The 12,117-nt window shown below is 42.5% G+C and overlaps 1 protein-coding gene across 2 annotated transcripts in view; it reads right to left on the bottom strand.

Moving 5' to 3' along the window:
- Positions 1-12,117, bottom strand: part of STAC (SH3 and cysteine rich domain) — a 127,562-nt gene that overhangs the window by 25,517 nt on the left and 89,928 nt on the right. For both annotated transcript variants that reach the window (XM_036267308.1, XM_036267309.1), the window contains one exon: positions 490-554. In XM_036267308.1, coding sequence (XP_036123201.1) covers positions 490-554 — 65 coding nt within the window. The remainder of the gene's footprint in view (positions 1-489; positions 555-12,117) is intronic.

Raw genomic sequence — 12,117 nt, 5'->3', positions numbered from 1 at the left:
TATTAACCAATTAAATATTAATGCTATATAAATGTTTATACATTATAATACCTATACATTAAAAAGCATATAATTATATAATATAGAACATAATTGTATAATATATACACATATAATATAATATGTAATAATACACAATTGTACACTATAAATACATAATAATGTAATAAATATGTGCTATATATAAAACAAACAAAAGTTGCACACAACTATATACTTTTTGTTTGATTCACTCTGCTTGCCAAAGCTTGAGTACCTTTATTTTGTTCTATTGATTCTATTGATTTATGCTATTCTAGTCTATGGATTCTGTTCTAATTATATACAAATGAACATAAAGATATAATAAATACATAGTTATGTACTATAAAATACAGTCACTATATTATGTAATTATATAATTTATGCACTCTAGAGTATATATCTACTTGTATGTAACATATATGTGGAGTGTGGAGACAAAAGCTGGTCTGTGACATCCATAAATACCTGGTGGTCTGTGTTCTTTGCTTGGTCTCTGAACTCGTCAGTGCCATTTTCCGGATACGTAAACACTGAAGGAGACAAGAGGAGAAGGCAGGAGCTTTACGAATCCGGACACCATGTTTTGGAAACATGCTTGAAAGCTGGGGCTTTATTATTTCCCGTACCCTAGAATCTACTTCTCACTGGCTTGTCCTGTTCTAAGTGACCCACGTGATGCTTCCCTGATTCCCTTCGGATTGCCTGGCGGTCGTGTGTGTACAACGCGGTATCACTGGGCCGCGCTCGGGCAGAAGCCATGCCATTTGTCTTTGTGAGATGTGTCAGATCGTGTGATGGGATGGACGGTGCCGGAGGGCCCAGCTTCATTGCATTTGAATTGCCTTTTCTAAATATCAGAGTCTCTGATCTGTTTTCAGTGTCTTGGCTCTAGTTTCTTAATGATATCTTATTCTATTTTGCAGATTAAAGCTTTAGTTTTAAATTTCAAGATAGTTCCTTGATCTCTTATTGTCAACGCATTGAGGCAATTATTCAGATTAGAAAATGAAATCATGGTTTCTCATTTATTTATTTTTTAAAATTTTATTTTATGTTATTTTTCCCATTACCATTTATCCATCCCCTCTATGCCCTCTTCCACTTCCACCCAGTCCCTGCTACCCCCGCGGTCACCACACTGTTGTCCATGTCCCTGAGTCTTTCTCTTCTTTTCGGCTCAGTCTCTCCACAACCCCCAGCCCCACCCCCACCCCAGAGCTGTCTGCCTGCTCTCTTATCTGTGAATGTCTCAACATTTAAAAACAACACATTGCTGCTCTATTCTTCCCTCGGGTCTCCCTTCAGGTTAAAGAGGAAATATCAGTAGAGGAAGAGAAACGCTGCAGAAGGCTGTCTCCTGTTTCAGGGAGTGCACTGACTGTCCTTTACACGGACTCGGAACTGTGGTGTAGGAAACACACTTCGGCACAAGCGCCCTGTAAGTGCGCCGACACCGAGTCAGCGTCTGCGCTCCAGGGTATCGCTCCAGAGCCTGCGGGCGATCCCCCGTCCCTAGGAGGCCAATACGCCCTGTTGGAGGAGCTCTGGGTAGTGGGTAAGTGGAAAAGGAAGGCCCCGTCCTGGGGACCTTGTCTGCCTCCATATTTGGCCCCTCAATTTAACAGCTGAAAATGAGTCGAGGCCAGCAATACTTCTCTCTGGTATAATGTGGTTACCTAAAATCCTGGTGTAAATACTCGATTCCATCAGTAGAAAATTGGATCCTTCTAAAAGAAGATGAAATTATTGAATGAAAACACGCAAAGGGAATCTTCCTAGAAAATTCTTGACTGGAGCTAAAAACGGGAACTACACAAAGTACATATGCAATGATCGGTTGGGACTGGGTTTATACTTTTGTAATTCTACACTATTTTAGCTTTTTATTGAATATGTACCCATTAAGTATCTGGTTTGAAAAGCGTATCATTTTGGTGAACTACATTAAAAAATTGTTTGAAGTGACCCCCAAATGTGCTTTGCTCTATATGGTTGCAAGCAGAACTGAACAGTGCCAATATGATTTTTTTTTTTTTCTCACCCAAGGACATTTTTGCATTTATGTTCAGAGAGAGTGAGAGGGAGAGAGGGAGGAAGAGAGAGAGAGAGAAACATCAATGTGAGAGAGACACATTGAGTGGTTGCCACCCCCACGTCCCCAACGAGGGCCGGAGACAAACTGCAACTATGGTACATGCTCTTAGCAGGAACCGAACCCAGGACTCTCTGGTCTGTGGGCCGACACTCTAACTGCTGAGCCAAACAGGCCAGGGCAACAATCAAATTATTTTTAATAAAATAAATTTAAAGCACCAAACATAAAAGTTGTATGATATATTTTTGATAAAATAGTTACTTTTCTTAATTCCTTTCCCCTCAAATCAAAGTCTTAGACTTGATTCTGGAAGGAATGGGTTTTTAAAATCATTTTGGGCCCTGGCCAGTTTTGCTCAGTGGTTAGAGCATCGGCCGGTGGACCAGAGTCCCAGGTTCGGTTCCTGCTAAGGGCACGTACCTCAGTTGCAGTTTGTCCCCGGCCCCGGTTGGGGTCGTGTGGGTGGCAGCCACTCGACGTGTCTCTCTCACATCGATGTTTCTCTCTTGCTTCCCCTCTTTCTCCCTCCTGCTCTATCTGAAGATAAATGCAAAAAAAAATTTTTTTGATTGTTAATTTCATCCGGGATAATTATTCTAAGACTATGTGCCTTATGCAGGCCTATTTTCTTTAAAAAAATTAAAAATGTATTGGGGTAACATTGGCTAATAACATTATATAACTGTCAAGTGTACAATTTTATAATGCATCACCTGTATATTGCATTGTGTGCTTAACACCCCAAATCCAGTCTCCTTCCACCCCTGTATATTTGACCCCCTTGAACTTCTTCATCTTTCCCACCTTCCCCTCTAGTAACCACCACACTGTTGTCTGTGTCTGTGAGTTTGTTGATTCGTTTGTTGCTTTCTGTTTTATATCCCATATATGAGTGAGATCATATGGTTCTTATCCTTTTCCATATGACTCATTTCACTTATTTTCTAATGTTATAGATGCAAAATGGATCTTTCGTTTTTGCTACGTCCCCAAAGGACTTCCTTCTGTTCCCTTTCCATAGTCTGTCCCTTTTGCTTTTCAGTCCTGTAAGGCCCATGTGCACCACTGTGTTTTCTAATGAAATGATTATTTCTACCTTTAACCTGATAACGCAGCCAGTTACATTATTGGCTTATCTGACATTGACCCAAATTTACGTCCCTGGAATAAGTCCAACTTGTAATTATGCATTACCTTTGAGAAATACATGATTACATTTTAGTTGACTAAGATTTTGTTTCAGATTTCTGCATCCATGTTCAGGAGGGAGACTAGCCCGTGATTTTCCTTTCCCATCCTGTCTTTGTTTGGTTTTGAGGACAGTATTATATTAGACTCATAAACTAAGTTAGATGCTGCTGCTGTCCTTTCTCTTTGCCACTTTTTGCTTTCCAGAAAGAACTTATGTAATAAGAAACTTTCTATTCCTTGCCCTGGCTGGTTATGCTCAGCGGTTAGAGCGTCGGCCTGTGGTCTGGAGAGACCTGGGTTCGGTTCCCGCTAAGGGCATGTACCTCGGTTGCAGTTTGTCCCCGGCCCTGGTTGGTCGTGCGGGCGGCAGCCACTCGATGTGTCCCTTTCACGTCGATGTTTCTCTCTCTCTCTTCCTCAAAAAAAAAAAAAGAAACTTTCTATTCCTTAAATGTTTGGTAGCGTTTACTTGCAAAGTTGACTGGGCCTTATATTTTCATTGTGCAAACATTTAACATATATATATATATTTTTTCCAAATCTTTATTGTTGGATGTAAAATGTATTACAGATGTTCCACATTTTCCCCCCATTGACCCCCTCCTCCCCACTCCCGCCCCCCTCCCACCTTTTCCCACTATTGTCTGTGTCCATTGGTTATGCATATAGGTTCTTTGGTTTATTTCTTCCCACCCCCCCAACCCCTTTCCCTTTGAGGTTTGTCAGTCTAGCAATGAGTTTGTGCTTCTTAATCCCTTCACCTTTTTCACCCATTCCCCCAACCCCCTTCCCAACTGGCAACCAATAAAATGTTCTCTGTATCTATGAGAATGTTTCTGTTCTTCCTGTTCATTTTGTTTGTAGATTCCATTGTTGATAGATATGTATTCATTGCCATTTTGTTTGTTCATACATTTTATCTTTTTCTTCAAAAAGACCCTTCATCATTTCATATAATAACGGTTTGGTGGTGATGAACTCCTTTAACTTTTTCTTGTCTGGGAAAGTTTTTGTATGTCCATCAATTCTAAATGACAGCTTTGCAGGATAGAGTAATTTTGGTTGTAGGTTCTTGGTTTTCATCACTCTGAATATTTCTTGCCACTCCCTTCTGGCCTGCAAAGTTTCTTTTGAGAAATCAGCTGACAGCCTAATGGGTACTCCCTTGTAGGTAACTAGCTGCCTTTCTCTTGCTGCTTTTAATATTCTCTCTTTGTCTTGAACCTTTTGCATTTTGATGATGATGTGTCTTGGTGTGGGCCTCTTGGGGTTCATCTTGTTTGGGACTCTCTGTGCTTCCTGGACTTGTATGTCTGTTTCCTTCACCAAGTTAGGGAAGTTTTCTGCCATTATTGTTTCAAACAGGTTTTCGATTTCTTGTTCTCTCTCTTCTCCTTCGGGCACCCCCAAGATGCGAATGTTGGCACGCTTGAAGTTATCCCAGAGGCTCCTTACTCTATCCTCATTTTTTTGGATTCTTTTTTCTTTTTGCTCTTCTGATTGGGGATTTTTTGCTTCCTTATATTCCAAATCGATGGTTTGCTCCTTGGATCTACATACTCTATTATTGAATCTGTGTAAATTATTCTTTATTTCAGTTAATGCCTCCTTCAATTGTAACTGTGCATCCATGATTTCTATCTGGTCCTTTTTTATGCTCTTGAGGCCCTCCCTAAGTTCACTGAGGTTCTCACTAAGTTCATTGAGCATCCTTATAAGCAGTATTTTGAACTCAGTATCTGTTAGGTTGCTTATCTCCCTTTCGCTTAGTTCTTTTCTTGGGGTTTTGTTCTGTTCTTTCATTTGGGACCTGTTTCTTTGTATCCTCATTTTGGCTGCCTCCCTGTGTTTGTTTCTGTGTATCACTTAATGAGAGGTATGGGGCTCGCTGAGACCCAATGCTGCTCGTTTGAAAGAATTTAGGAAAAACCTGAAGCAGGATCCAAGACCGGCCAATCCTATGGTTAAGCAAGTGGCAACAGCTTGAAAGTTGTGTGGGGCGGGGCTACCAGTGTGAGCCAGGTTGCTGGAGTCCCAGATATGGCTTCTCTCTGCCGCCCCCGGGAAGGGCTCACCAAAGGAACAAAGGCCTCTGACAGCACGTTTGTCCCCGAGGAAGCCCTCTCTCCAGCTCTCGCTCCAGTGCCAAACAGCTCAGTTCTTCCCTGTGTGTCTCTGGTGCCCCTCGAGCGGCCTCCCCTCCGAGCTTAGAGGGAGAGAGTCCGATAAGTCCGTGCGCGGGCCCTTTAAGGAGCTGCCTGGGGCTCCAGCCGCTTCAGCTTCCCTGAGCCTCAGTTTCCGCTGGTTTTTCCAGCCAGAAGTTATGGGGATTCTCTTCCTGGCACTGGAACCCTGAACGGGGCACCTGGTGTGGGACCGGGACCCCTCAGTCCTCAGGAAGGACCTTCCCAGCCGCGGGAGCCTCCTGATTTTTATCCACCACGCTTGGGTGTGGGACCAGCCCGTCTCGCCGCTGCGCCGCCCCTGCGCCGCCGCCCCCCCTCGCGCCGCTGCCCCTCCTACCAGTCTCGATATAGCTGCTTTTTTTTTTTTTTCCTTAGTTCCGTAGTTGTACAACTTCCATTCAGCTTGATTTCAGGAGGTTTTGAATGATGGTTGTTCTGTAGTTTAGTTGTCACTTTGATGTGGTTTTGGGAGGACGCGATACCGCGTTTACCTACGCCACCATCTTGACCGGAAGTCACATTTAACATATTGATTCCATTTCCATCATGATTGAAAGCAAATTCAAGTTTTCTATTTCTCTTACTTCTTGAGTCAGACTTTGCTCAATGATATCTCTTGGTATCTGCCCATTTAAAAATACTTTAAAAATGTATTGGCATGAAGTTGGTCATGAGATTCTTTTATTTTCTGTTTGATCTCTATTATATTCATTCTGTTTATTATTGCTTTTTGTTTTATCTTTTTTTTTTTTTACCCTCACCTGAGGACATTTTTCCATTTTTTGTTCAGGTAGAGTGGGAGGGAGAGAGAGGAACAGAGAGAGAGAGAAACATCGATGTGAAAGGAACACATCGAGTGGCTGCCACCCGCACGACCGACCAGAGCCGGGGACAAACTGCAACTGAGGCACGCGCCCTTAGCGGGAACCCAACCCGGGTCTCTCAGGACCGCAGGCTGACGCTCTAACCGCTGAGCCAAACCGGCCAGGGCTGTTTTATCTCTTGATTTTATTCTTTTTTTTTGGTATGTGCCGCTAGCAGAAACCGAACCTGGAACTGTCTGGTCCGTAGGCTGATGCTCCAATCATTGAGCCAAACAGGCCAGGGCTCTTGATTATATTCTTAAAAATTGTTAAAAGTTATACACTTAAATTTTTAAGAACCACTCTTAGGATTTATGATCTATCTATAATTGAATCATTTCTGCTCAAATCTTTATTTGCCTTCCTATTGCTCTTTTGGCTTTATTCTATTTCTTTTAAAAATATTTTTTTCCTTTATTTATTTTTAGAGAGAGAGGAAGGAAGAGGAAGAGAGAGATAAAAACATCTACAAGAGAGAACATTGATTGGCTGCCTCCTGCATGCCCCCCACTGGGGTTTGGCCCACAACCTGGGCATGTGCCCTGACCGGGAATCGAACCAGCAACCTCTTGATGCGTGGGTCAACGCTCAACCACTGAGCCACACCGGCCAGGTGGCTTTATTCTATTTCTTTTTTCTGACTTCTTAAATAGGATGCTTAGATGATTACTTTTGAGCACCTCTCATTTTTAATAGACTAGGTTTAAAGGTAAATAGTCACAACTTTAGCTGCATTTAATAAGTTTTGATACATAGTGTTTTCCCTATTACTTAATTTTATAAATATTCCAATTTCATCATCAATTCTTTTTTTAACACATAAGCTTTTGAATGTGTTTTTATTGATTTGATTTTTTTTTTTTTTTTTTTAAGAGAGAGATAGAAACATCGATGTGAGAGAGAACATCAATTGGCTGCCTTCTGCACTCCCCCTACTGGGGATCGGGCCCATAGCCTGGGCATGTGCCCTGACCTGGAATCAAGCTGGGACTTCTCAGTCCATGGAATGGCACTCAGTCCACTGAGCTATACCGGCTGGGCAATGCATGAGCTTTTTAAAAGTATGTTTTAATTTCTCAAATTATGGGTTTTCCTGCTTACCTCTTGACTACTGATTTTTTTGGTAGTCAGAAAGATATTTTCTATATAATATTAATTTATGAAGCTTGCTTGTGGCCTAGAAAGTGATCAATTTTTATAATTGTTCAAGTGTTCTTAAAGAATGTGAATTGTCCATTTGTTAAATGGAGTCTTTTAAAGACAATTAGAATCGTCAAATGCGCCCTCATTTCCTCTATGTCTATACTAAATCTCTTCGTCTATCCAACTTGCCAATGACTGAAAGGCATGTGAAAATCCCTCCCTCTGAAGGCGAATGTCAATTTTCCTAATAGTTCTATCAACTCCTCTTTGAGTTTCTCTAATTAAAGGCTACATATTAGGTGGATGGAAGTCTAGAATTTATATCTTCTGGTGGAGTGAGCATGACCATGTAATGATGCTATTCTCTAGTGATGCTTTTTTTTTTGGTCTTAAAGTCCATTCCCCCTCCCCCCCACATTAATATAGCACTATATCTTTCCTTTGCTTAATATTTATCTGTAGCATCTTAAAATATTTGCCCTGGCCGGTTTGGCCCAGCGGTTAGAGCGTTGGCCTGCGGTCCAGAGAGACCCAGATTTGGTTCCCGCTTAGGGTACGTACCTCGGTTGCAGTTTGTCTCTGGCCATGGTTGGGTCGTGCGGGTGGCAACCACTCTATGTGTCCCATTCACATCGATGTTTCTCTCTTTCTCTCTCCCTCCCACTCTATCTGAACAAAAAATGGAAAAATGTCCTCGGGTGAGGTTGAAAAAAAAATTAAAATTATTTTTCAGTTATAGTTGACATACAATATTATATTAATTTCAGGTGTACAGTACAGTGATTAGACATTTATATAACTTTTGAAGTGATCACCTGATAAATAGCTCCCATCTGACACCATACATAGTTATTACAATATTATTGACTATATTCCCTCTGCTGTACTTTATATCCCCGTGACTATTTTTTTATAACTACCAATTTCTTAATCCCTTCACCTTGGCAACCATCAATTTCTTCTCTGTATCTATGAGTTTTTTCTGTTTTGTTTTCTTTTGGATTCCACATATAGGTGAAATCAGATGGTATTTGTCTTGCTCTGTCTGACTTATTTCACTTAGCATAACAGTCTCTAGGTCTATCCATGCTGTTGCAGATGGTCTAGATACTAATTGTGCATTGTAAAAACACACCATTATATTTGCATCTGTAATATGGGAATTGTCCACTGGAGGGGGACCAACCAAAAGAGCCATTAGAATATTTGCTCCCTTTTTTTTTTTTTTTTTTTTTTGTGTGTGACAACTCAAACTTTGAGTTATAGAACCAGTGAATACTAAAGGCAAGGATACATTTGACAAACATGAGCTTGCCATTTTTCTTTCTGGGCAAAATTTCTTCGCTTTAGTGCAACGTGAGGTATTATTGGGCTTTGTCATAACCTCAAGTGAATGTGATTAACCCAGTCCTTTTAAAGTAATATTTCTAGGAATCTCTCTCGCTTATGTTCTTTTCCCTCTGATTCTCTTCTAGGAAAGTTATGATCACATGCAGTCAGATTGAAATGCAATTATTGAAAGCAGCCAGTAACATCATTCTTTGGCATTTCGAGCTGAAATGCAGCCTAGATTTTTCTTCTCTGTTTGCTCATTACCTTGCTTCCAGTGGACTTGCTGCCAGTTGAAGCAAAGGTGAAGACCAACAACTCTCCCTGTCTACATTTCTGATGCATAGTGTTGCAAACAATGACCAGAAACACTCAGCCCTGCCCACGACCTTCTACAATGAGAACACAGAGACTGCACCTTTAACAGTAAATAAATGAACATAAATCATTCCTTTTTCTAAGGTGGCTTTAGAAATATTCCTCCAGGATTTGACATATCACTTGGCTTGGAAGAAATAATATCTGTGTGCACTGGGCATGTTTTAGAACGTAAATGAAACATGTCATACAGAACTGCTTGTGACTGTAGCTGCTGCTACAAAGTCGGCACCGTCTTTGCCATGTGGTGAGAAGACTACTGGGAACTGAGACCCGAGAGGCAGAGTGTTTTCTCTACGTTGTTTCTCAAACTGCATGGACAGGGAATTAAATCCAATCAAAGAGAATGTTTTGAAGCGTACTGCTGCATAATTAATCTCTCTTGCTTCCAAGGGTGCGTTATGAAGAAAACGACTGCTGATAAAAGGAATAGCTAATAGATCTGCAAAGCGTTTTAGAGGTTGATTGCTTGCTAATTTCTTTTAACAGATTTCTTTGAATAAGCCAGTCAAAATGCCCCTTAACAAAGAAGAGATGGAGAATAATCAACTTTGAGTGTTTGAGTGTATTACTCAGTATCTTAGTTTCCTTATCTAACAGTATGTGGGGGGTGTGTGTGTGTTGGAGTGAGCAGCATGACTTCTACGTCTCCTTCTTGAACTCTAATAAGATGCTATCACAGATTCATATACAGATTCTGATTGTGCAGTTGTTCCGGAGCAGCCTGAGAATCTGCATTTCTAACAGGCTCTCCCGTGGTGCCCAGGCTGCTGGTCGATGGGCCACACTTGGAGTCGTGAGCCTCCAAGCTGCATCTCTGACACTTTATGTTGACTTAATTAATAGCAACCGTACTTCAAATGGATGATTTCTATATGAGTGATGATTCCTTCATATTATAAAACCCCATGCAGACCACTTTTCAAGTAAAGGAATCTCCAGGGTGAACAAAGACCTTAACTACTACAGGAATGGGTGAAGAATAGCATCACAGAGCTGGGCCAGGGTGGCTGAGGCAGAGAGGTACGTGGAGGGCACATGCTGGGCAAGATTTTGAAAAGCAACAGATACGATCTGCTGACAGTGAGATGTGGGGCGTGAGAAGAAGGGGGCGTCAAGGCTGATGCCCATGGTTTTGGCCTGATCAGCTAGTGGAATGGAGTTTCTATTTACTGAGCAGGGACCTGGGAAGAGCCCGTGTAGGTGGGTGGGTGGGTGAAAGAATCAAGAGTCTAGTGTTGACTTGAAGACGCCTGTCCCACGTTTAGATGGCCGTGTCCAGTAGGCTGAGGTGTCTGGAGGCAGCAAGGAAGCCTAGTGCTGGAAATGAGGTTCCAGAGCCATCAGCGTATACGTAGTATTTCCACTCATTATCTCATTGAAAGATCACAACATCCTATGGATTCAGTGATATCATTGTTCTTATTTTACAGATGAGTTGATAGGGACAGACAGAGGCTAGGTCACTGCTTCATGGCCCCACAATCACCAAGAGCAAGGAGGGGCCAAGGACCAAATCTGTCCATTGTGGTTAGGGACAGGAAGGTCATCCCCTTGGAGAGAAGTGTCAAGTAAGGGGTGCAAGCCGAAGTCAGACTCAGGGCCAGAGCAGCTGACCAGACGTGAAGCATTAAAATGCAGACACGTCTGGTTTATGTACCAGTCTCTTGTGAGTTTTTTCCCCAGATGCTGAAGAACTCGGGGTTGCTGACCCAATTCAGTTGCTGGACCTGCAGTGCTGGACAGACTTGGGCAGGGATGGCCCTGCCCTGTTATTGCTTGTTGTGAGGTTCCCCTGGCCGCCGGCGCTCTTTAATGTGTCTCTAATGGCTAAGTGCTCAGTGCGTGTTTGCATTGACCTGACGTGCGGTTTCCCCACCTGATGCAGAAGCGTCCTCACCCTTGCCGCGTGCTTTAGCGGATGTGTGCAGGCTTGGCAAGGGGGGGCCGTGCTGAGCGTCGATGCTTATTTAGCAGAGAGAGTCACCGGCAAGCTAAGCACCTGCTACCTTCTGGGACTCACTGAGGCACTGTGCTAACTAGAGAAGGGACATGCATGAATTCCTGGAACTGAGGAAGTGAAAGTGATACTTGGTCAAAGCAGCTACAGGATACTGTTTCCAGTTTGGAAAAGGCAGGGCAAACAGGCTAGTGGGAGCTCCCCAAGGGGCACATCCTCATGCTTCCCATGCAGGCATGAGATCCGGAGGGGTAACCTGGAGGATGCGCTGTGCCCAAGAAAACCACTCAAGTCAGGACATGCAGCCTTGCTAGATTGTGAGCCACCTGGAGACAGCAATTGTGACATAGGACCTTGGCTGGTGATAGTCAATGCTTCATAAATATATTTTTTAATCAACGAGCAGAGACTAAGTAGGTGTTCATGTTAGAGAGGCTTGACAAGATGAATTCCTAAGAGACTGGTTATGTTTCCTAAGCTCTGGTTTAAAGGGCAGTTCTTTCTTAATGTTAGCGAGCAGTAGCCTGTGGTTAGCATTTGATAACTGTCTTAGAAATTATTGTAACAGGGCTTAAGCTATTAGAATATTAAAGAGTATTAATAACAAATGTTGACTAGATTGGACAAACCAGAGACTTAGTTATCTGTGCTGGGAAGGAGCCAAGTGTGAGGTCCCTACTCCCTGCCCTGGCCCCCCCCCCCCGCCCCACCTGGTTGGAGGTGGGTGCGTAGGTGTAGCATGGAGCAGCTTCTCTGTGGCTTTGCTGATCTTATTTATGTAGGTTAGTGGAGGAAATGGTGCATTAACGAAAGGTCTGGAAGTGACTTCTAAACCCCATTATAGTTAAGTCCACAAGGCATGAGATCTCAGGAGACAGAACTCAGGGAACATTATAGTCAGATCACTGAAGTCCACCAGCAATGATGCCCAGTTTCTCTCCAGAATGT

Source organism: Molossus molossus, unplaced genomic scaffold (assembly GCF_014108415.1).
Source record: "Molossus molossus isolate mMolMol1 unplaced genomic scaffold, mMolMol1.p scaffold_m16_p_18, whole genome shotgun sequence".
NCBI classification, from domain to species: Eukaryota; Metazoa; Chordata; class Mammalia; order Chiroptera; family Molossidae; genus Molossus; species Molossus molossus.
Note: the sequence above shows the minus strand (reverse complement) of the source record. Positions and strands in the feature narration are given on the sequence as shown.